General features: G+C 44.1%; 2 protein-coding genes and 1 pseudogene across 2 annotated transcripts; 1 reads left to right on the top strand and 2 right to left on the bottom strand.

Annotated features, from left to right (window-relative positions):
- The first annotated feature begins 8555 nt into the window (after positions 1-8555).
- Positions 8556-12855, top strand: LOC137876842 (E3 ubiquitin-protein ligase TRIM21-like; annotated as a pseudogene).
- A 130-nt stretch (positions 12856-12985) lies between these two features.
- LOC137876794 (cullin-5-like) lies at positions 12986-15369 on the bottom strand. The gene is made up of 5 exons (XM_068716596.1): positions 15169-15369; positions 14848-15009; positions 14539-14657; positions 14043-14166; positions 12986-13815 (listed from the first exon to the last, which is right to left on the bottom strand). The coding sequence occupies exons 1-5, from the start codon at positions 15367-15369 to the stop codon at positions 13621-13623; spliced, it is 801 nt and encodes a 266-aa protein (XP_068572697.1). The 3' UTR covers positions 12986-13620.
- Positions 15370-16517: 1148 nt separating this feature from the next.
- LOC137876793 (serine/threonine-protein kinase pim-1-like) lies at positions 16518-20837 on the bottom strand. Its single transcript, XM_068716595.1, has 10 exons — positions 20665-20837; positions 19437-19519; positions 18705-18908; positions 18190-18344; positions 17748-17858; positions 17607-17654; positions 17281-17490; positions 17006-17186; positions 16726-16893; positions 16518-16609 (listed from the first exon to the last, which is right to left on the bottom strand). Exons 1-10 carry the CDS (start codon positions 20835-20837, stop codon positions 16518-16520), a joined length of 1425 nt encoding a protein of 474 aa, XP_068572696.1.
- Between the last annotated feature and the right edge of the window lie 334 nt (positions 20838-21171).

Below are 21171 nucleotides of genomic sequence, written 5' to 3'. Positions count from 1 at the left end.
GAAGAGAAACGTAGAAAACAGACACCCTCAATAAAACATTTGTTTGAACTATATTCAAGGTGTCTGCTGCCGTTCTTTGGTGCGCCCGTCATCCACTGACGGGAGGGCAACACATCTTGGCGAGCCAGCCAGGAGAAAGGAGTCTTCGAGCAAAATCTCCAGCAGTGAGAGGAAGATCTTTCTCCCAAGACGAACCTAGAACAACCGTTAGAGAACTGCAGTTTCATTATGGAACTTCAGGCGCTTCTGGACAGAGCCAGCTCAATTCTGACCAAACTACAATGGGATCAGGTAGTACAAGTCTGCACACACCTAAACTGTATCGAGGAAGATGATGAGACCATAAATGATAGGAGTCGACGAACACTTGTCAAATTAGTGGAGAAGAAACTGGATGCTATTGAACAGGATGAGGATGAGGATGAAGCATGTCAGATTATCCAAGATCTTTTAGCCTTCATGGGAGCAATGATGGACGGGAGTGGTGAGGAAACAGAGAAGGAACTCCTCCGCTTACAAGAGATAAAGGGGAAGTACGTAGAGCTGCAGAGGTCCCAAGAACTGTCCCGTAAGCTCCTACAGGAGGAAATAAAAGCTCTCAGTGATAAACTGCATATAACCGACCCCACTGTGAATGAGCCTATCCAGCCCCCTCAACAATCCAAAATTCCTGAAGTAACCATTCGAAGAGAGTTCCGTATCAGTGGGCAAATTGGCGAGGGAGGACAGCGCGACAAATTGTCATATACCAACCTCGTACACCAAATAGATGGAGGACTTCGGAGAGGTCATGGTGAATCAGACATCATTGAAGCAGTCATAAAAGCCATTAGCCCAGGGCTGAAACTGCGGGATATGCTTGAAATAAAAACTGACCTGACTCTCTCAAAGCTTAAGACTATTCTAAAGGGGCACTATAAGGAGGAAGACACATCAGACCTGTACCAGAGACTCATTAGCATAGTTCAGGAACCGAAGGAATCAGCTCAAAACTTCCTGTTCAGGGCGATAGAACTCAAAGACAGGCTGCTGTTTGCATCAAAGGAAAATGAGTCAGGAGAGCAATATAGCCCTGATTTGATAAGTAAGAAATTCTTGAGGTCCGTGGGCACAGGGCTGTTGAGTGATAACATTAAATTCCAGATAAAGCCTTTCCTGGATGACCCAGCAGTCAGTGATGAGATGCTCATTGAAAGAGTAAATGAGGCAGCAAGTTTTGAGGCCGAGAGACTCAACAAACTCAAGAAATCCACTGTCAAGTCAGCCCGTGTAAATGAGCTACATGTTAGTGTTTCAGGCGAGGCAGCGAGCAGCCAACATAGCTCTTCTCCAGACCCAACTGCACAGGCTGGGAGGAACAGCCGAGACCAGAAAGAAAAGCCTCCGACAACCAGCCACACATCAGAGACTGAAATCCATTCAATCGTGAGGGAACTGAAAACAGAAATGGCAGAAATGAAAAAGATGGTATTGGCTTCCATGAGTACAGACACAAGAACAACCAGGAGACAGACAATGGGAGAGAGAGAGGGGCTCGGAAGAGAGGCTGCAGGACCTGCCAGGACAAAGGTGAAGGAGAAAGCTGCAACCACTGCTTCAAGTGTGGCCAGGCTGGACATGTGTCTCGTGGATGCAGGGCTCCTTACCAGTCCCAGGGAAACGGGCGAGGGTTGCTGTCGAGGGACCCACAGTAACCCAACAACAACCATCACAGTCCCGATGTTGCCAGAACTGCCTACAAGAGGAGGACCGGGGAAAAATACTACAAAAGTGTAAGGGGTGTTCAGCCACATTATACTGCTCAAAAGAATGTCAGAGAAATCACTGGGAAAAGCACAAGCCTCTCTGTGTGGCAATCAGTCAAGTCGAGAAAAAGGTAACTGAGGAGGAAGAAAGAAAACACAAATTACCAGATATGTGTAAGGTGAACTACCTCTCAGCCAAACAGAAAAAGAGACTGATTAAACTGATAGGAAGACGGAATATGGTGAAATGTAGCTTTGACAACACACCTGTTACAGCACTGTGGGACACAGGAGCACAGGCAACAGTGATAAATGATGCCTGGAGAGGTAAACACCTCCCTCACAGCACAATTCGTCAGATTGATGAACTTATTGGACCAGATCCACTAAATGGGGTTGCAGCCAATCAGACAGAAATACCATTTATTGGGTGGATACCGGTAGAGTTCAAACTGAACAACTCTGAGGATTCTAATCACAGTATGTTGGTACCAGTACTTGTGTCCAGCGACCCGAAGGTAGCTGAGGATCCCATCATAGGCTTCAACGTGATAGAGGAAATGATAAATACACAAATAAAACAGCCGGGAGTGGCAACAGAGGACTGTGCTACACAAGTAGTTAGTGGGGCCTTTGGCATTGACTCCAGTGCTGCTGAGACCTTCATACAATTAATGCACACTTACCAGTCAGATAATGAGGAAGTGATCGTGAAAACGGGAAAGCATAGAATAGTTCTCCTTCCTGGAGAATCAACCACAGTGAGGTGCCGCTCGCACACACAGACTGACGAAGACACAGTGATGTTGTTTTGCCCTGACACAAAAAACAATCTGCCAGAAGGGGTACATATACAGGAAGTGCTATTCACCAGGAGAAAGGGGAATTGTACCACTATTCCAGTCCCTATAGTTAACAGCACTAAACACAGTGTCGCACTGAGCCCACGCACAAACTTAGGGCACATTGAGATGGTGAAGGCAGTTTACCCAGCAGCAGTGCAGCCCGTCATGGAGGGACAAGCACAGTCAGAGCCGCAGGACACTGGAAACACACCACCTGATGAGGTTGGCGGAGTCAACACAAACACACCATGTCTAACCCAGAGTGACAGCAAAGCATGGGACTTACCTATAGTACTGGATCACCTGACCAGCGAGCAGCAGGCTATCGCAAAAAAAATGCTGAGAGAGGAGTGTAATGCTTTTACAGGATATGCTAGATAGTCTCAGTGGGAGTTCCTGGTTTTCAGTGTTAGATCAGGGCAAGGCATACCACCAAGGGTTCCTTGATGAAGAGAGCCAGCCTCTCACAGCCTTTATAACTCCATGGGGCTTGTACCAGTGGATACGAATCCCATTCGGATTGAGTTCAGCACCTGCGGAATTTCAAAGGAGTATGGAGGACTGTCTATGGGGACTACGAGATGAGATCTGCCAGCCATATCTAGATGATAATCTAGTCCATAGTAAATCCAGTTTCAGGATCATGTCAACCACATACAGATGATTCTGAGGCGGTACCAACAACACGGCATCAAGCTCACAGCAAAGAAATGTGAACTATTCAAACACAGTGTGAGATTTCTGGGGAAGATCGTGTCTAAGGAAGGATACACAATGGATCCTGCAGAAATAGCCCCTGTGCAGGCCTTAAAGGGGAAACGTCCTACTACCGTTGGAGAGATAAGACAGTTGCTAGGGTTTCTCTCCTACTACAGATCTTATATACAGGACTTTTCACGCCTGGCAAAGCCATTGTATGACCTGTTAGCAGCTCCTCCAAGTGGCACAGATCCTCCTCCTAATACCAAAGTCCTCAAAAGAAAAACAACGCAGAAAAGAGGGAAACAGGGACAGTTGCCTAGTGGGACACATGTGACATGGACTGAGGAACACCGCCAAGTAGTGTGTCAGCTAGTCGACAAGCTGTCCAGCCCATCAGTACTCAGTTACCCTGACTTCAACCAACCATTCGTTCTCCACACTGATGCATCACAAGATGGCCTCGGAGCGGTGTTGTACCAGCAGAGGGAAGGCAAGCTGAAGGTAACAGAACACTAACCCCTCCAGAAAAAAATGATCATCTGCATTCTGGTAAATTAGAGTTTCTGGCACTAAAGTGGGCTATTTGTGAGCGCTTTAGGGACTACCTGTTCCATGCTCCTTCCTTTGTTGTGTATACTGACAATAATCCGCTCACATACATACTGTCAACTGCAAACAGGGCAGAGATGGGTAGCCGAGTTAGCGGATTTCAATTTTACTATAAAGTACAGACCAGGTAAAGCAAATGCAGATGCAGATGGCTTGTCTAGAATGCCCATGTATTTTGAGAGGTACATAAGTCAGTGCACAGAGTCAGTCAGTCAGTCAGGAAACAGTGAGTGCCACTAGGCAGGGTATCCTGGTGCAGCAGGAGGAGCCAGCACCGTTGTTGAGCTCAGTCTCATTCAGTACCCTTCAAGAACAGGCCGATACAGACAGGTTGGTCAGCACAGTACAGCCAATATCCAAAGACAAAATACGAGATGCACAACAGAAAGACCCGGTAATAGGCAAAGTATTGGACTACAAAATGAAAAATGAAAGGCCTAGTCCCAATGTCCTAAGGAAGGAAAGCCCGGAGCTGAGAAACCTTGTTAGGGAATGGAGTAAACTGGAGATCAAGGCAGATGGAATTTTGCATAGGAGGAGTCAGTCTAGATGTCAGCTAGTACTCCCCAAGATCTACCATCCTCTCGTTCTGAAAGAGCTTCACAAGGAGATGGGTCACTTGGGCACAGAAAGGACAGTTAATCTGATCAGAGACCGTTTCTTTTGGCCAAAAATGCAGCGTGACGTGGAACACTTTGTGACGAATATGTGTGAATGCCTCAAGAAGAGGAAACCAAACCGAACAACACGAGCTCCGATGATGAGTATCAAAACCACTCACCCATTCGAGTTAGTCTCAGTGGACTTCCTGCACTTGGAAAAGTCTAAAGGGGGGTATGAATATATTCTGGTGGTTATAGACCATTATACACGCTTTGCCCAAGCCTACGCAACTACCAACAAATCAGCAAAAACTGTGGCTGACAAACTATTCAACGATTTTGCTATGAAATTTGGGTGTCCTAGAAAAATCCATCATGACATGGGCAGGGAATTTGAGAACCAGTTGCTGCACCGTTTAAAAGAACTCTGTGGTATCAAGGGATCACACACCACTCCTTATCACCCACAAGGAAACGGACAGACTGAAAGATTCAACAGAACACTTCTCTCCATGTTAAGAACACTGACAGAGGAACAGAAAACGGACTGGAGAAGCTATCTTCCTAAAGTCCTGCATGCTTACAATTGCACCTCGAGTGATGCAACAGGCTACTCTCCATTCTTCTTGTTATTTGGCAGGACACCCCGGCTTCCAGTGGACATCCTTTTTGGAATAGAAAGGGAGGACCAGCCAGGCTCATATCAGGCCTATGTGGAGAAATGGAGAAAGAGGATGACAGAGGCCTATGAGATAGCGTCTAAAGATGCAGGCAGATCAGCCGACAGAGGAAAAAAACAATATGACAAAAGAATCTATGGTCCAGAGTTACAAGTGGGCAGCCGAGTTCTGGTGAGGAATACGACAGAGAGAGGAGGGCCTGGCAAACTCCGCTCATACTGGGAGGATGATGTCTACATCATCAGAGGACGTAAAGGGGATGACAGTCCAGTGTTTGAGGTCCAATCTGAGAGTGGGAAAAGTAGGACAAAAGTCCTCCACAGAAATCTGTTGTTGCCATGTGACTTCCTGCCTGTAGCTGAAAACACAAAACCAAAAACACTCCAAAACACAGAGCAAGTAAGGACAAGAAACAATAATAGAATTGATCAGGGACTCAGAACACAGCACATCCAGCAAACAGACACTGATGAAGAATCAGAGGAGGAGTTTCCCACAGGAGTACTCTCTTGGTCGGTTGACTGAGAGAAAGAGACTCCTACCATTTGAAACTATACATACAGTGGCTGTTGGCCTGGGAAGAGCAGAGCACACAATCTGTTGGCCGAAGTGTGTCAGAGCGTTTGAGTATGAAGTGGGTATGAGGACTGTCAGAGAGAGAAACCCACCCAGGTACAAGGACTAATAGAATGGTAGTAATGTGGAATGGGGGTAATGGGTATGTAAAGTGACAAAGTCAGGGGCAGTCATGATCGCAGTGCACGGTGGTTATGGTGCCAAAGGAAAAAGTGTCATACTCTTTATGTTAAAGAACATGTTGCCCAATCATTGTAATACCATTCTATGTATGTAGGGGTAAAAACAAACACAAAAGGTTACCAGTGTAGTTAAATGTCGAGACGACATTTGTTCAAGTGGGGGAGAGTGTGAGATAAATGGATTTTTGATTAACTAATTGTAGATTATTGTAATGTGTGTTATAGTTAAAACGGCCAGCAGGTGTCGCCAGCTCACCACTAGGGTGGTTGTCTGTGCATGGTATTCACGCTTCCTTGCAAAGTTTCGCAGAAGAAGAACAGCAAGCGAAGAGAAACGTAGAAAACAGACACCCTCAATAAAACATTTGTTTGAACTATATTCAAGGTGAGATTTCGAATTTTAAATGCACACATTGTTTAGAGCAACTGTTACGCTTGTTAGCTAAGGCGAGTATTAGATTGTAAGTCGTTTGATAGAAAACTGTTGATAGGGCCGTTATTAGCATTAGCCTAACAAGCTAACCCGTTGGCGAATATGACCGCATGGTTATTTTAGTATTGTTGTCTAGTTTGTACATTTGCAAAGTTTCGCAGAAGAACAACAGCAAGCGAAGAGTAACGTAGAAAACAGACACCCTCAATACAACATTTGTTTGAACTATATTCAAGGTGTCTGCTGCCGTTCTTTGGTGCGCCCGTCATCCACTGACGGGAGGGCAACACAAACCTATCTGTCATGTTTGTTAAATTCTCAGTAGGATAACTAAATGATAACTAAATAACTAAATGAGAAGCTGGTCTTGGCCCACCTCCGACCGCAGGTGAAATCATCACTGGACCCTCTGAAATTTGCATGCCAGCCTCATGTGGGAGTGGACGACGCCATCATCTACCTGCTGCAGCGAGCTCAGTCGCACCTGGATGGAACCGGTGGCTCTGTGGGAATCACTGTCTTTGACTTCTCCAGTGCATTCAACACCATCCAACCAGTGCTACTGAGTGAGAAGCTGCGGGAGGTGGGGGTTAACGCGTCCACCGTCTCCTGGATCACTGACTACCTCACAGACTGAACTGGAAGGCAAACATCAACGCTGTGTACAAGAAGGGGATGAGTCGACTCTTTTTCTTGAGGAAACTTGAATCCTTCAACGTGTGCAGCAAGATGTTGGAGATGTTCTATCAGTCTGTTGTGGCCAGTGCACTTCACTTTGCTGTAGTCTGCTGGGGGAGCAGCATTGGAGCCGGAGACACCAACAGACTTAATAAACTGATTAAGAAGGCCGTCTCCATCATCGGCTGCAAACCGGACAGTCTGGAACAGGTGGTGGAGAGGAGGACACTGAAGAAACTATTATCCATATTGGATAACCAGGACCACCCTCTCCACCACCTACTGCAGGGACAGCGGAGCACTTTCTCCAACAGACTGATCCAGCTCCGCTGTCATAAGGACAGGTACAGGAGAACATTCCTGCCAACTGCTATAAGACTGTATAACAAATCACCTCGGGACAAATCTTTCACTGTTGGTTAAACCTTTGCACTACTGTTTATTTAGTTGATTTAATATTATTCTGTTATTCAATTTCATTGTGTATATAGTGTGCATTCTTTATCTAATATCTTTACTCTGTTATTATAATTGTATATATTGTGTATTGACATGTGCATTTTTTATATTATATTAAGATGTTTACTGTAACCTATTGCTGCTCTGTAACCTATTGCTGCTTGCAACAAAATAATTTCCCCTCGTGGGATCAATAAAGTTACTATCTATCTATCTATCTATCTATCTATCTATCTTATTATACATATTCCAAACAAACCAACTTTAAAAAATCTAAAAGAAAATTATTTAAATGAATCATTTCTTTTTTGTTTTTTTGGGTCAGACACATTTGCAACGCTGAGTACCTTGTACTATGTGTGGTATTTGTTATAAATGTACGTTGGTACATAGAGGGTGATAAGAATGTGTACCTAGAGGGACTTAGGACCCAGGGGAATGTAGGTGAAGCATGGAACGTGGAGGGAGTCTGTACCGGGGCAGTAACGTGCATGTGAAGTTATGCCTATAAAGAGATAAGAGCAGTTTGTTCTCACGTGCTTATATGCTTATTTAAGAACACGACAATATGTATTTTGATATTGTCACGTTTGATCCTGTAACGAGACGTGTCACCCGGGGGGGGGGGGGCAGGAAGAGACGCCACACAAACAGCTGTTCACTGCTCGCTGACCGGTTCTTGTGTTAAAAATGTCCGCTTAATAATAATAAAAAACTGCGTTAATGCGCGATAAAATAATTGTCGGCCTTACTTAATTAATGCGTTAATGCGATAATAACAGGTTAACTTGTCCAGCACTATTTTAAATACTTCTCCATAACTTTCGCTACAGGCTAGCGGCTAGCTGAGTGTCTTCTTCTGCTTATTGGAGCTTGTTAAACAACTGACTGACGCATTACCGCCACCAAGTGGTGGGAAACCATATATAAAGGAATTGCCTTTCTTTTTATAATCCCCAAACATGTAAATAGAACAACTTGTGGCAGGTTTTCTCTATCAACACAATGTTCTTACCTTTTTTTTTGTCTCTTAAAATGATTTCATTCACAGAGCTTCACTGAGAGGAGGAGCAACTGTGAAAGAGGAGAGCTGCAGAGTCACTTTTCCTGAAGTGAAAGTGAAAGTTAGTGTGAGCGACAGCAGAGCTGCAGTCGAGACAAGTCTCTCCGTTTCTCTCTAAAGAAACATTCAACTGAATCCAGCAGCTTCTTCTCAACAACACAACAGAGTCTCTGACAAACTGTGGTGAGTACACTGTTCTACAGAGAAACTCAACATTTGGTCAAAAGTGAGTTCAAACCAGGATCCATAACAAAGAAAGTAACAGCAGATAAACTAGGCCTGCTAAAGGCTAACTAGCTTAGCTGTTACTGCATTTTGATTTAACATGTGATGTGACAGTAATGGAGGATCACTCTGTGTGTTTAAATTCTATGTTGCGATCACCTTTCTAAAGTACTCAAACCCTCTTCTGTAGTAGTTCCTCTACAGTAGGTGTCTCCAGGACACATTCTACCATGATGACACACAGAGACCCACAATGTGAAGACAGTACCTGACACACTCTGTTGCTGCTGCTAAAGATGTGATAACAGTTTTGTTTGGGGGGTGACCGTGGCTAAGTGGAGAGCAGGGCCGTCTTTCAATCAGAGGTTCGATCCCCGGCTCCTGCTCCACTAGTCTCATGTCAATGTGTCCTTGAGCAAGACACTTAACCCCAAAAATTGCTCCCGTAGCTGTACCTACGGTGTGTAGATAGATACTGAAATGTAAGTCGCTTTGGATAAAAGCGTCTGCTAAATGACTGTAATGTAATGTTTTTCACACTTGTTTTCCTCAGAGTGTAGATATGTCTGCTGTCAGCTGTCTGCTGACTGAAGATCAGTTTCTGTGCTCCATCTGTCTGGATGTGTTCACTGATCCAGTCCTCATACCATGTGGACACAACTTCTGTAAAACCTGCATCACCAAACACTGGAAAGTTAGTGTCCAGACTCAGTGTCCAAACTGTAAAGAGGCGTTCAACTCTAGACCTGAGCTGCGGGTCAATACTTTGATCTCTGAGATGGCTGCTCAGTTCAGACAGTCGGCTCAACAGAAAGCCAGCAGCAGCAGCTCAGAGCAACAAGCTGCCAAACCAGGAGAAGTTCCCTGTGACGTCTGCACTGGAACCAAACTGAAGGCCCTGAAGTCCTGCCTGGTGTGTCTGGTCTCCTACTGTGAGACTCACCTGGAGCCTCATCTGACAACGTCAGGCCTGAAAAGACATCAGCTGATCGACCCTGTGGAGAACCTGGAAGGCAGGATGTGTACGAAGCACGATAAACTGCTGGAGCTGTTCTGTAAGACCGACCAGATGTGTGTCTGCGTGCTCTGCACTTATTCAGACCACAAGAACCATGATGTTGTTCCTCTGGAAGAAGAATATGAAGGAAAGAAAGCCGAGCTGGGGAAGACTGAGACTGAAGTCCAGCAGATGATCCAGAAGAGACGACTGAAGATTGATGAGATCAAACACTCGGTGGAGCTCGGTGAGGAAGATGCAGACAGAGAGATAGCAGAAGGTGTTCAGGTCTTCACCGCTCTGAAGGAGTCTGTTGAGAGAAGCCAGGCCGAGCTCATCGACACGATCAAAGAGAAGCAGAGAAAGACAGAGAAACAGGCTGAAGGCTTCATCAAAGAGCTGGAACAGGAAATCTGTGAGCTGAAGAAGAGGAGCACTGAGGTAGAGCAGCTCTCCTGCTCTGAAGACCACCTCCACCTCCTCCAGAGCTTCAGGACCCTGAACGCTGCTCCACCCACCAAGAACTGGACAGGAGTCAGAGTCAGTCCACCTTCATATGAGGGGACTGTGGTGAGAGCTGTGAATCAGCTGGAGGAGACGATCAGTAAACAGATGAAGAAGCTGCTCCCTGAGGCTGAGCTGAAGAGGGTCCAGCAGTCTGCAGTGGATGTGACTCTTGATCCTGATACAGCAAATCCTGAACTCATCCTGTCTGATGATGGAAAACAAGTTAAACATGTGATGTAAGGAAGAATCTACCAGACAATCCAGAGAGATTTAATTACATTACATTACATTACAGTCATTTAGCAGACGCTTTTATCCAAAGCGACTTACAATAAGTGCATTCAACATTGGTAATCAAAAGAACTACTAGTCACCAGAAGTCATAAGTACATTTCCTTTTCCAAACAGGCATCTAAGAGCATGAAGCAGAGCATAACTCAGAGCCAAAGTACAGTGCAGAACCAAGAAAAACAGTTAGTGCTATAAGTAATACGAATACAATAAGTGCAACAAGCTAGTATGAAAACAATAAGCGCTAAGTGGAAGGCTCGGGGTAGCACTTCCTGAAGAGGTGGGTTTTCAGCCTGCGTCGAAAGATGGGCAGCGACTCCGCTGTCCTGACGTCAGTGGGAAGTTCATTCCACCACTGTGGGGCCAGGACAGAAAACAGCCGTGACCGGGTCGATCGGCCGCCGGGACCTCTGAGCGACGGGGCAACCGATCGCCCCGAGGCAGCAGAGCGAAGTGGTCGGGCGGGGGTGTGAGGCTTGACCATGGCCTGGAGATAGGAAGGATCTGTTCCTTTCACTGCCCTGTAGGCTAGCACCAGAGTCTTAAACTGGATGCGAGCTCTTACAGGTAGCCAGTGTAGAGAACGGAGAAAGGAAGTTGTGTGGGAGAACTTGGGGCGATTGAACACCAGGCGAGCTGCAGCTTTCTGGACAAAGCTCCAGAGGTCTGATGGCCGACGCCGGGGCTCCGGCGAGTAGAGAGTTGCAGTAGTCCAGGCGGGAGATGACAAGAGCCTGGATGAGAACCTGCGCCGTCTCGTCAGTCAGGAAGGGACGAATCCTCCTGACGTTGTAGAGCAGGAATCTGCAGGAGCGTGTAACGGATGAAATGTTTGCCGAGAATGACAGTTGGTCATCCAGGGTCACACCCAGGTTCTTCGCAGTCCGAGTTGGCGTCACCACGGTATCATCAATGGTGATGGACAGGTCCCGGTGCGGGCAACCCTTCCCCGGGAGGAACAGTAGCTCAGTTTTGTCTAGTTTGAGCTTGAGGTGGTGTGTCGTCATCCACTTCGAGATGTCAGCCAAACACGCAGCGATGCGCGTCTCCACTTGGGTGTCACCGGGGGGAAATGACAAGACCAGCTGGGTGTCATCGGCATAACAATGGTAGGAGAAGTCATGCGAGCGAATAACAGAACCCAGAGATGTTGTGTAGAGCGAATTATTACAATAATAACATAATTATTATGTTAGTGTTTTAGCAAAGCAGAGTTTCTCTTCAGGAAGATTTTACTTCGAGGTTCAGGTTGAAGGGAAGACTGACTGGACTTTAGGAGTGATCAGAGAGTCGATCAACAGGAAGGGAAAAATCACACTGACTCCTCAGGAAGGTTACTGGATGATATGTTTGAGGAATGAGAATGAGTACAAAGCTTTTGCTGACCCTCAAGTCCGTCTCTCTCTGAAGTCTCGGCCTCAGAAGGTGGGGGTGTTTGTGGATTATGAGGAGGGTCTGGTCTCCTTCTATGACGTTAAGTCTGCAGCTCTTATCTACTCCTTTACTGGCTGCTGCTTCACTGAGAAACTCTTCCCATACTTTGGTCCATGTGTTAATGATGGTGGTAAAAACTCTGCTCCTCTGATCATCTCTCCTGTCAATCACACTGAGTAGAACAAACACTTGATCTTCTACAGAGAAACTCTTTCATTTAATGTAACAAATCTATATTATTGTTGATTTACGGTGTATACTTTATTGATTCTTCACATTATGATCAATGGTTCTTTCTATTTGTCTGTAAATGTCTTTCTACTACTCCAACACACTGATATTAATAACTGCATAACCTGCCTTCAAGTCTGTTGAACCATCACAAACAATGTACTCAGGAATAAGAAGTGTTTACACATTCCTCAAATATCTGGGTGTCAAATGAAAATGTTTGTCTGATTATTGTATATATAATACATTATGAATACTGCATCAAATTATTGGAGAAAGTCATGAAACACTTATTGTTTAGTTTAAAAAAAGGTGTTTAAGGGTTTTATTTTGTATTATTTTTGAATTAACAGAAGCATCAAGGGTCTCTGTCTGGTATGTTTTTAGGGGTCAATAAAAGATGAATTATTTACTCATATTTGTAGAAAATGAATCAACAAAATGTAATAATAAAATATTCAGCTGGCTGTGACCAGAGAAGAGAAGTTTAGTATTGTGTTATTTGTATTTCATACAGTCGTCCTCTCTGCAGACTGTTTTATAGCCTGAACAAAGTGAACAAATCCTCAACACAATAAAAACAAAGAAACTCTGAACTGGATTTGTCTTTTGTCTTTTACATTTAGTCAAGGACTGTAATTAAGTACAATTGTGAGATACTTGGTAAATGGATTCTGGATTATAGCAATATGCTATTTTTTTTAATTTATTTTTTTAACCCAAGGACAGAGGCCTGGCGGGGTTTTGAGTTGGCAGTCTGCTTCAGTCCTGCAAACTGTGAAGTGCTTATCTGGCTCTTTATACACACACTGAATGTCCGGATTAAGTGTTTGATCACTTTAGCTGTGACCGCAGAGGGCCACGACAGCACAAACCCGCTGGCTCGGTAAGAGGCCGGCGTTTTGTTCGAGGTTCAGGTGGTCTTGGTGTTTTGACGTGGAATGAAAACTGGACCGCAGACATTTCGAGATCCCAAAAGTTCCTCAGCTTCTCCTGTCGGCGTGCCGTTTAGACTTGCCCGAGTGTTGTAGTAGCTGCCCTGATGACACACCGTGGCATCAAAAACAGACCATTAACAAACTAACAGCCCCACCTGGACAGAAAGGAAACTCCCTCAAACTAAAAACAGTTAGAACCACTTGGTGCAGACTCCCACTGCAATTCATTTTTTTGTCTTTGTACAACTTTAAGGCAGGAAGTATCGTTTCTGTTAAACAGGTCTCAGTCTTAAATTCATGCCTCCCTGCACAAGAATGGATTTTATTTTTAAATAGAGGACGGGGAGCCTGGAAATATCCTAGTGTCCATCAGGCCTGATCCACTGAAACCAAAGTCAACGCGAGTCATCCCGCTGCGCTGTGCTACGCCATGTAGATGAAGGTGTTTAAATCGGTCTCGTCCCGCTTTATGTACTTGTGATCGATCAGCCACTCGATCTGCTCCTTGATCATCTTCTTCTGCGGTAAAAACATGCTCTTTAGGATCTCCACCAGCTCCGTCTGCAGCTGGGCGTTGTTGATGCGCTTCCTCATCTTCATGATCTGGATTATGGCCTCCTGGAGAGCGGAAACACAACGGTGTGATGAACAGGAAAAACACTGTGTCACAAAGTGCACCGTGAGACGGACGGGTTGTATTGTAGATAATACAAACACGGGGGTCTGTTGAAAACTCCACGGTGTGGAGATGGAAGGTGAAACCATGTATTCTCAGCAGGTGGTGTTACATAATGAGAGAGACCTGCAGTGTCTTCACCTGCATGCTGCAAGCTTCATGTCTGTACCTGTGTTCTTAGTATCCTGAGCTGGACGATGCCCTCGTTCTCCTCCTCTCTCATTCGCTCTGTGGTGAGCTGCAGCCGGCCAATCAGGTTAATTTTCCCCCTTTTCTGAACCTTTGAGTTTTTTCTGTAGAGTTTAAATAAAAACACAAACAAATCAATGTAGAATACAGGTTTACAGATGCATAGACAACATAAACGAACCGCCAACATCGCTGTAGTTTATACTGACTTTTCTATTCGATGCAAATGAAATTCATAAACATGTTTAGCACACAGTTTAAAAAAGGTAATAAAAGGAATTCCACGGGAAAAAAAATAATGGTTTTGCACGATGAGCACCCAACGAGCAGGGGCGTGTTGCTGAAAAGTGATATGCAGATCAATTTGCGGGTTTTAATTTGTTAAACCTGTAAAAGATTTACATTTGAGGACTTTGGTGGAAGGGGGGGGGAGGTGTGTGTGTGTGTGTGTCCCAGAACCGATAACTTTTACCTACATGAGAGAAAACTCCTCATTGATGTAAAATAGTGTTCCTTCTGCAAAGTCTTTGGGTGAAGACACCACCGGGTCGTACGACAACACCTGCCGCTTGAGTTTAGGAAACGCCACCAGAGACTGGGAGAGTGAGAGAAAGAGTGACGGTTCAGAGGGAAGCGGAAAAAAAACAAATAATCTGATCAATGAAACGGATTGAAATCAAGCTACGTCGAATACAAAAATACAACAGCACTGACAATCATGATGGAACCAAATGAGCAGATTTATCGCCATCGTTTATTTCTCTTACGACACGCTATCCGTTTACCCAGAGAGTGCGCCGCAGCTCGGCATCCGGCAGCTCAGTGGCTAGCTTGAGGTTTTCAAAGCTGATCCTCTCTCTGGGCCTCTGGTTCCAGGCAAACAGCACAGCCAGCTGGAAGGTGGTGACCTCCAGGTTGTACTGGCCCACCTCATTCTTAAAGGTTATCTGGAGTAACGACATTGTATTTAGTCCCATTCCCAGCTTCTTTCACGAAGAAACAAGCAAAACGGAACTGTAGTGTTCGCCGAAAACTAGATATTTGTATCCCTCAAGGCCCAAAAACAGGCTGCATGAAATAAATAGTTGCACTGCTGTTGTACTCACGATGCCGTTGGACATGAGGTGATGCCAGTGCAGCTTCCTGCCGCTGTGGTTCTTCTTGTAGAAGTCTTCGACCTCCGGTATCAAATCTTCCAGCTCGGTAGGTAGAGAGACGAAAACCTTCTCGCTGCTCCTCGACCACGCTCCGGCATTCAGGATCTTTATGTTGACCGAGTCGGCTGCGAGGGGAACACACAGAGACATCGTGGTTGCGTGACAGTTTGCACGTCTTTAACTTGGGCAAAAAATACAGTGTTGAGCCAAAGAGGTGGACATACACTGCCTGGCCAAAAAAAAAGGTCACACACTCTAATATTTCGTTGGACCGCCTTTAGCTTTGATTACGGCACGCATTCGCTGTGGCATTGTTTCGATAAGCTTCTGCAATGTCACAAGATTTATTTCCATCCAGTGTTGCATTAATTTCTCATCAAGATCTTGTATTGATGATGGTAGAGTCTGACCGCTGCGCAAAGCCTTCTCCAGCACATCCCAAAGATTCTCAATGGGGTTAAGGTCTGGACTGGATATTGCCTTGTCAACCTTTTAATGTACTATTAGTTATTGCCTGCACATTTATTCAAAACGCATGTAGCAACAATTTATCCTGTCAGCAGAAAAACGGTTTGAATTCTATTTCACATTGTGATAAAGTCCATGCTGTAAAATGTCAAAGTTGATTTGACTTATCTGTACTGAGAATACAGCGGTACAGTCATTTTTGACTTCTCACCTGAATTCCAGGTTTATTGACATGTCTCAATATTTGCGTATTAAAAAAACAGATTTTTTTTTTACAAGGTAAAGGTATTAGTATTTAAATATATCTGTCCATCCACCAGTAGTGGAAGAAGTACCAGATCATTTACTGAATAAAAATAGCGATACATCACTGTAAAAATACTAGCTGCAAACGTCCAACATTTCACTTAGATAAAGCAATACATTATAAATATTAAATACATTATGGTACTGCTAACTAACTATCTAATTACTAATGCAGTTGGTCGGGGTGGAGCTCAGTTTAAAGTATATAAATTGGCACAAAATAGAAATACTCAACAAGTTCATCAGATTTGTACTTAAGTATGGTACTTGAGGAGCACCACTGATCAACAACACACAGAAGGTATAAATAAGTATAAATAAGAGTAATTGGTTGAAACAAATTATGTCTAAAAGTCAGTATTATTTAGAAGTCTCTGGAAAAAATATATGATTCAAATGCTGATTCAAATGCTTTGACAGCGACACTTGCAGGACAGACAATGAAGTGATGTTTTGGAGGAAACAAATTTGAAAAAAAAAAGAAGCTTTTATTAAAGCTTTTTCAGTCCAACTTTCTACTGGGTCTACTGGAGCCATGGATGACCCCTGAGCTGTACCAGGGTGGGACGGTTGTCGGGGTCGACCTCCAAACATCTCCGTAAGAAATCCTGACAACCTGGAGAGAAAGAAGGAGAAGAAAGGTGAGGGCGACGGCTCCAGTGATCCATCGGAATGTGAAATAAAATGAACAGATTTGTGTCGGCCGACACTGTTTGTTTATGTTTTTCTTACTTTCGGAGAGCTCGTTGTTGATTTTCAACTTGTCTGCATAGAACTTGAAGCTAGTGAATCTTACACCTCTGTGGACGGTGTTAAACAGGACGACTCCTATCTGAAACACCGTCATGGATCCAGCTCTGTACATTCCATGATTGCGCCACTCTGGGGGGATGGTAGTACCTAGAATATACAGACATAATAAAAAGACAGTGAGGATGAGGAGCTTGGTTTCAATGTATAAGTCACAGATGGGTAAGTTAGTGAAGAGCAGGAGTAAAGCCGGACATCTTACCGTAGAAGATGTGATAAGTGTCTTCTCTCTCGCCAAAGCAGCTCATACCAAAGTCAAGGAGACGAACACGCGGGACGTCCGCGCTGCTCTGGATCAAAATGTTCTCCGACTTAATGTCCCGGTGGAAAATATGTTTTTCTTCCAGGTAAATTGCTGCATCAACCAGCTGTTTCATTATGATCTGTCAGACAGAAAGAGAGAGGTGAGGGATCAGAGAGGAGGATGTTCTGGCGTGTTTTCACGGCCGTGACTCTGAGCTGACTGCAGCTGCTCACCTTGGCCTCCTTCTCGTCTAAGGACCCTCCGTTAACTTTGACGTGGTCGGAAAGGTCTCTGGAAGGCATCGGTCTCTCCAGCACCAGGATCAGCTCCTTGTCCAGATTGTACCAGTCCAGCAGGGATACTGGTGCTGACGTCCCGTTTGATTCGGCCGTCAGTTTTAACAGGATAACGACTTCCGCGGAGAGCTCTTTCCCATCATCGTCCTGAAACGTCACAACAGAGATGGGAGAGAAACATGATTCATCCGTACTACATTCAGAAACAGAGCGCGTGTGTTGAATACAGCAGACTTTAACAGCAGCAGGTGTTGCTCACTCACCACGTGTTTGCAGAAAATGTTCTTCTTGGAGATGTGTTTGACGGCAACCTACGAGATACAAACAAGACTTTGGTTAGCACTTCCTGACCATATTGTGTGTGTGTGTGTGTGTGTGTGTGTGTGTGTGTGTGTAACACTTACAGGTAGATAATCTGCATCGCGGTAACCAGCAAATACAGATCCACAACCTCCTTCGCCGAGTTTGTACAGCTGGAAGTATTTGGCTTCAAATTCTAAACAGAGAAACAGATTCTTGACTTTAATACATTTGTGAGTAACTGCAACTATATGTTGCCTAAACTCTAATATGAATCCCTCCTCCGTTTGTTGTACATAATTTAAATTGTAATTTTACACTGAACATAATAAAGACAAACTACTGACCTGTTTTGCCCTGTACCGACAAACCCTGTTTGGGGTCTTGTACAGTCTCTGTAGGTTCAGAGGCCTCGTTCAGGTCCACTTTAGGTTCAGAAGCCTCGTTCAGGTCCACTTTAGGTTCAGAAGCCTCGTTCAGGTCCACTTTAGGTTCAGAGGCCTCGTTCAGGTCCACTTTAGGTTCAGAGGCCTCGTTCAGGTCCACTTTAGGTTCAGAAGCCTCGTTCAGGTCCACTTTAGGTTCAGAAGCCTCGTTCAGGTCCAGCCTGATCTTCTTCCTGCTTGGTCCATCACCATCAGTGACGGCCTTCCTTTTACAGCCTCTCTTGCTCACATCCTCCACAGATGTGTTGCAGTTTTCTACAGATGAGGAATGAAAACAGAGTAACACCAGTTTGTTGACAATCACAACACTAACGTGGACAAAAAGTCCTTCAAAGTAAATTTAAAAAAAAGAGTCTTTTCTGCTCTGCTGCCTCTTAGTTAAAGGAACAGCTCATCATTTATAGCAGATCATCCCAGAAGAAACATCGGGTCTGTATAGGAGAATTACCCCCACAACTATGCTATGCTATCTCAATATCGGCCAACATCGTAGTTTTTTTTAACTTGCTCAGATTACAATATCGGCATAAACTCTAATATGAATCCCTCCTCCGTTTGTTGTTCGTAATTTAAATTGTAATTTTACACTGAACATAATAAAGCCAAACTACTGACCTGTTTTGTCCTGTACTGACAAACCCTGTTTGGGGTCTTGTACAGTCTCTGTAGGTTCAGAAGCCTCGTTCAGGTCCACTTTAGGTTCAGAGGCCTCCTTCAGGTCCAGCCTGATCTTCTTCCTGCTTGGTCCGTCACCATCAGTGACGGCCTTCCTTTTACGGCCTCTCTTGCTCACATCCTCCACAGATGTGTTGCAGTTTTCTACAGATGAGGAATGAAAACAGAGGAACACCAGTTTGTTGACAATCAAAACACTGACAAAGAGTCCTTCAAAGTAAATTTAAAAAAAGAGTCTTTTCTGCTCTGCTGCCTCTTAGTTAAAGGAACAGTTCATCATTTATAGCAGATCATCCCAGAAGAAACGCTGTATAGGAGAATTACCCCCACAACTATGCTATGCTATCTCAATATCGGCCAACATCATTGTTTTTTTTTAAACTTGCTCGTATTTTTTTTTTTTAACTTGCTCGGATTACAATATCGGCATAAAGTATGTTGTCAGGCGAATATGTTGGTCTCAAGTTTTGACATATCAGCACTAAAAATGAATTTCCTCTGTTGCAACTGGGTGAATGCAAACATCTCAGAGACAGCTATTTAAAAAGGGGAAAATCAAACTATCTGCATAAATAGATATTAATAGAGGGAGGAGAACATGTGTTTTTATTTGAAATTGAACAAGTCCTATGGATCATTAACAGCAGATTTCTACCTAGATTTCAAACTTACCTCGACTTCTTTTAAAAGCCGGAGAACCGTGGCTCTTTGTCTTCTTTGAGGAATCTTTATCCATTGGGATGGTGAAGAAGTTTCTTATAAGAAAAATTCAGTGTGTACTGATCGAAGACTTGGAGCTATCTGAGTGCATCGATGTTGTTATTCAACTGCTAAATCTATGCAAGAACGACACATATTGTAAAATAAATGTTCATTTTCACAGCTAATCAAAAACTGCTTGACCATGTGTTTGTATTGTTATAAAGCATTATGATATTCATGAGTGTTTATAACTATGTATGTTCCATCGTTTATTAATTAACGCCGACAATTATATTATCGCGTGTTAACGCACTTTTTTTATTTTTTATTATTAAGCGGACATTTTTAACACAAGAACCGAAATAATATTATAAGAAATAATAAAATTGATGGAGGTGCTCTTTTAGAAAAAAAAACATATTGAAGGATAAAACATTAACGATTTAATTTATATGCAAAATGAATTGTGTGGAAATGTTCAGCTGAGCTAGGATGAATGACAAGCAGGCCTGGACTGGGACAAAAATTCGGCCCTGGACTTTTTGGTCCAGACTGGCCCACCACAATCCGCGCGCAGATACTGTGCCAAATCGGTCCGTTGATGTACTGTACATATAATCACACAAGCCCTTAATAACACTACTATACTGAATAATATCCCTTGATATTCTGGAGCATTGAATAAAATAAATGATGACTACACAGTATGTTGCTCACTTGCTCTTAAGAAGGATACTGGAGAAAGGATTTAAGATTCAAGAGTGTTTATTTATACAAATACTCATACAAATACAAATAGAACTACCTGTGAAAGACAGAAACAAAAGATGTTATTAATATCCATTCAAGTTGTCAAGTGTTGACTAAAATAAATGTATAATAGATAGCCAAGAAAAGAGTGTATTGCTCTTACAAGGAGGATACTGGCTAAAGTACATCAGGACAGTGGCACTGGAAGACAACTGTAGGTCCCTCACAAAGCACACACTGGAACAAATATAAAGCTCTCCTCAGCCCTGTGAAAGACAGACAACATTATTTTTGTGATTTGTACTGTACAAATCACAAAAATAATGTTGTCTGTCTTTCATCATTTACACCACACGCTATCTATTATGTCAAGTAAAGTTCATAGACAACGTTTCTGAACATTTAGTGAATGAGTGTTTATCCACAACATGTTAGCTAGCACACACACCTGCTATCACCACCACCAATCTCCTCCTCCCCCTCCTGTACCACCATGGCAGCGGGAGCCTCACTTTCACTGTCCGACGACACCTCCTGAGAGGGACCCGCCGCGCCCGGCGCAGCCAAAGCCCCGGAGCCGGAGGCTACGCCACCGCCGCCGGCCCCCGCAGCAGCAAACATGTTTATTATATTTCTGCTCTTAGCAGCATCAGTTGCGAGAGCTTTTTTTTCTTTTCCCTCAGTTTTTCTGCACCGCCTTTTCGTTTTTTCTCCATTTTTGCTTTCTCTTCTCTCTCACAGATTGCTAATGATGTGTCATTAGCTCATCATTAAAGGTGATTGGACGAGGGGGGGTCTGGAAAATGCGTGGGCGGGACTACTGGGCCTATCATAGGGCCACTGGGCCTCTTATGCGTCTTTACATACCAAAAAAAAAAAAAAAGGTCAGCCACTGCCGGCCCATTACTGACCGGCCCACCGGGAAAACTCCCGGTACTCCCTATGGCCCATCCAC

This window comes from Cebidichthys violaceus, unplaced genomic scaffold (genome assembly GCF_023349555.1).
Source record: "Cebidichthys violaceus isolate CVI_PGR_0920_01 unplaced genomic scaffold, fCebVio1.0.p SCAF_20, whole genome shotgun sequence".
NCBI lineage: Eukaryota > Metazoa > Chordata > Actinopteri > Perciformes > Stichaeidae > Cebidichthys > Cebidichthys violaceus.
Note: the sequence above shows the minus strand (reverse complement) of the source record. Positions and strands in the feature narration are given on the sequence as shown.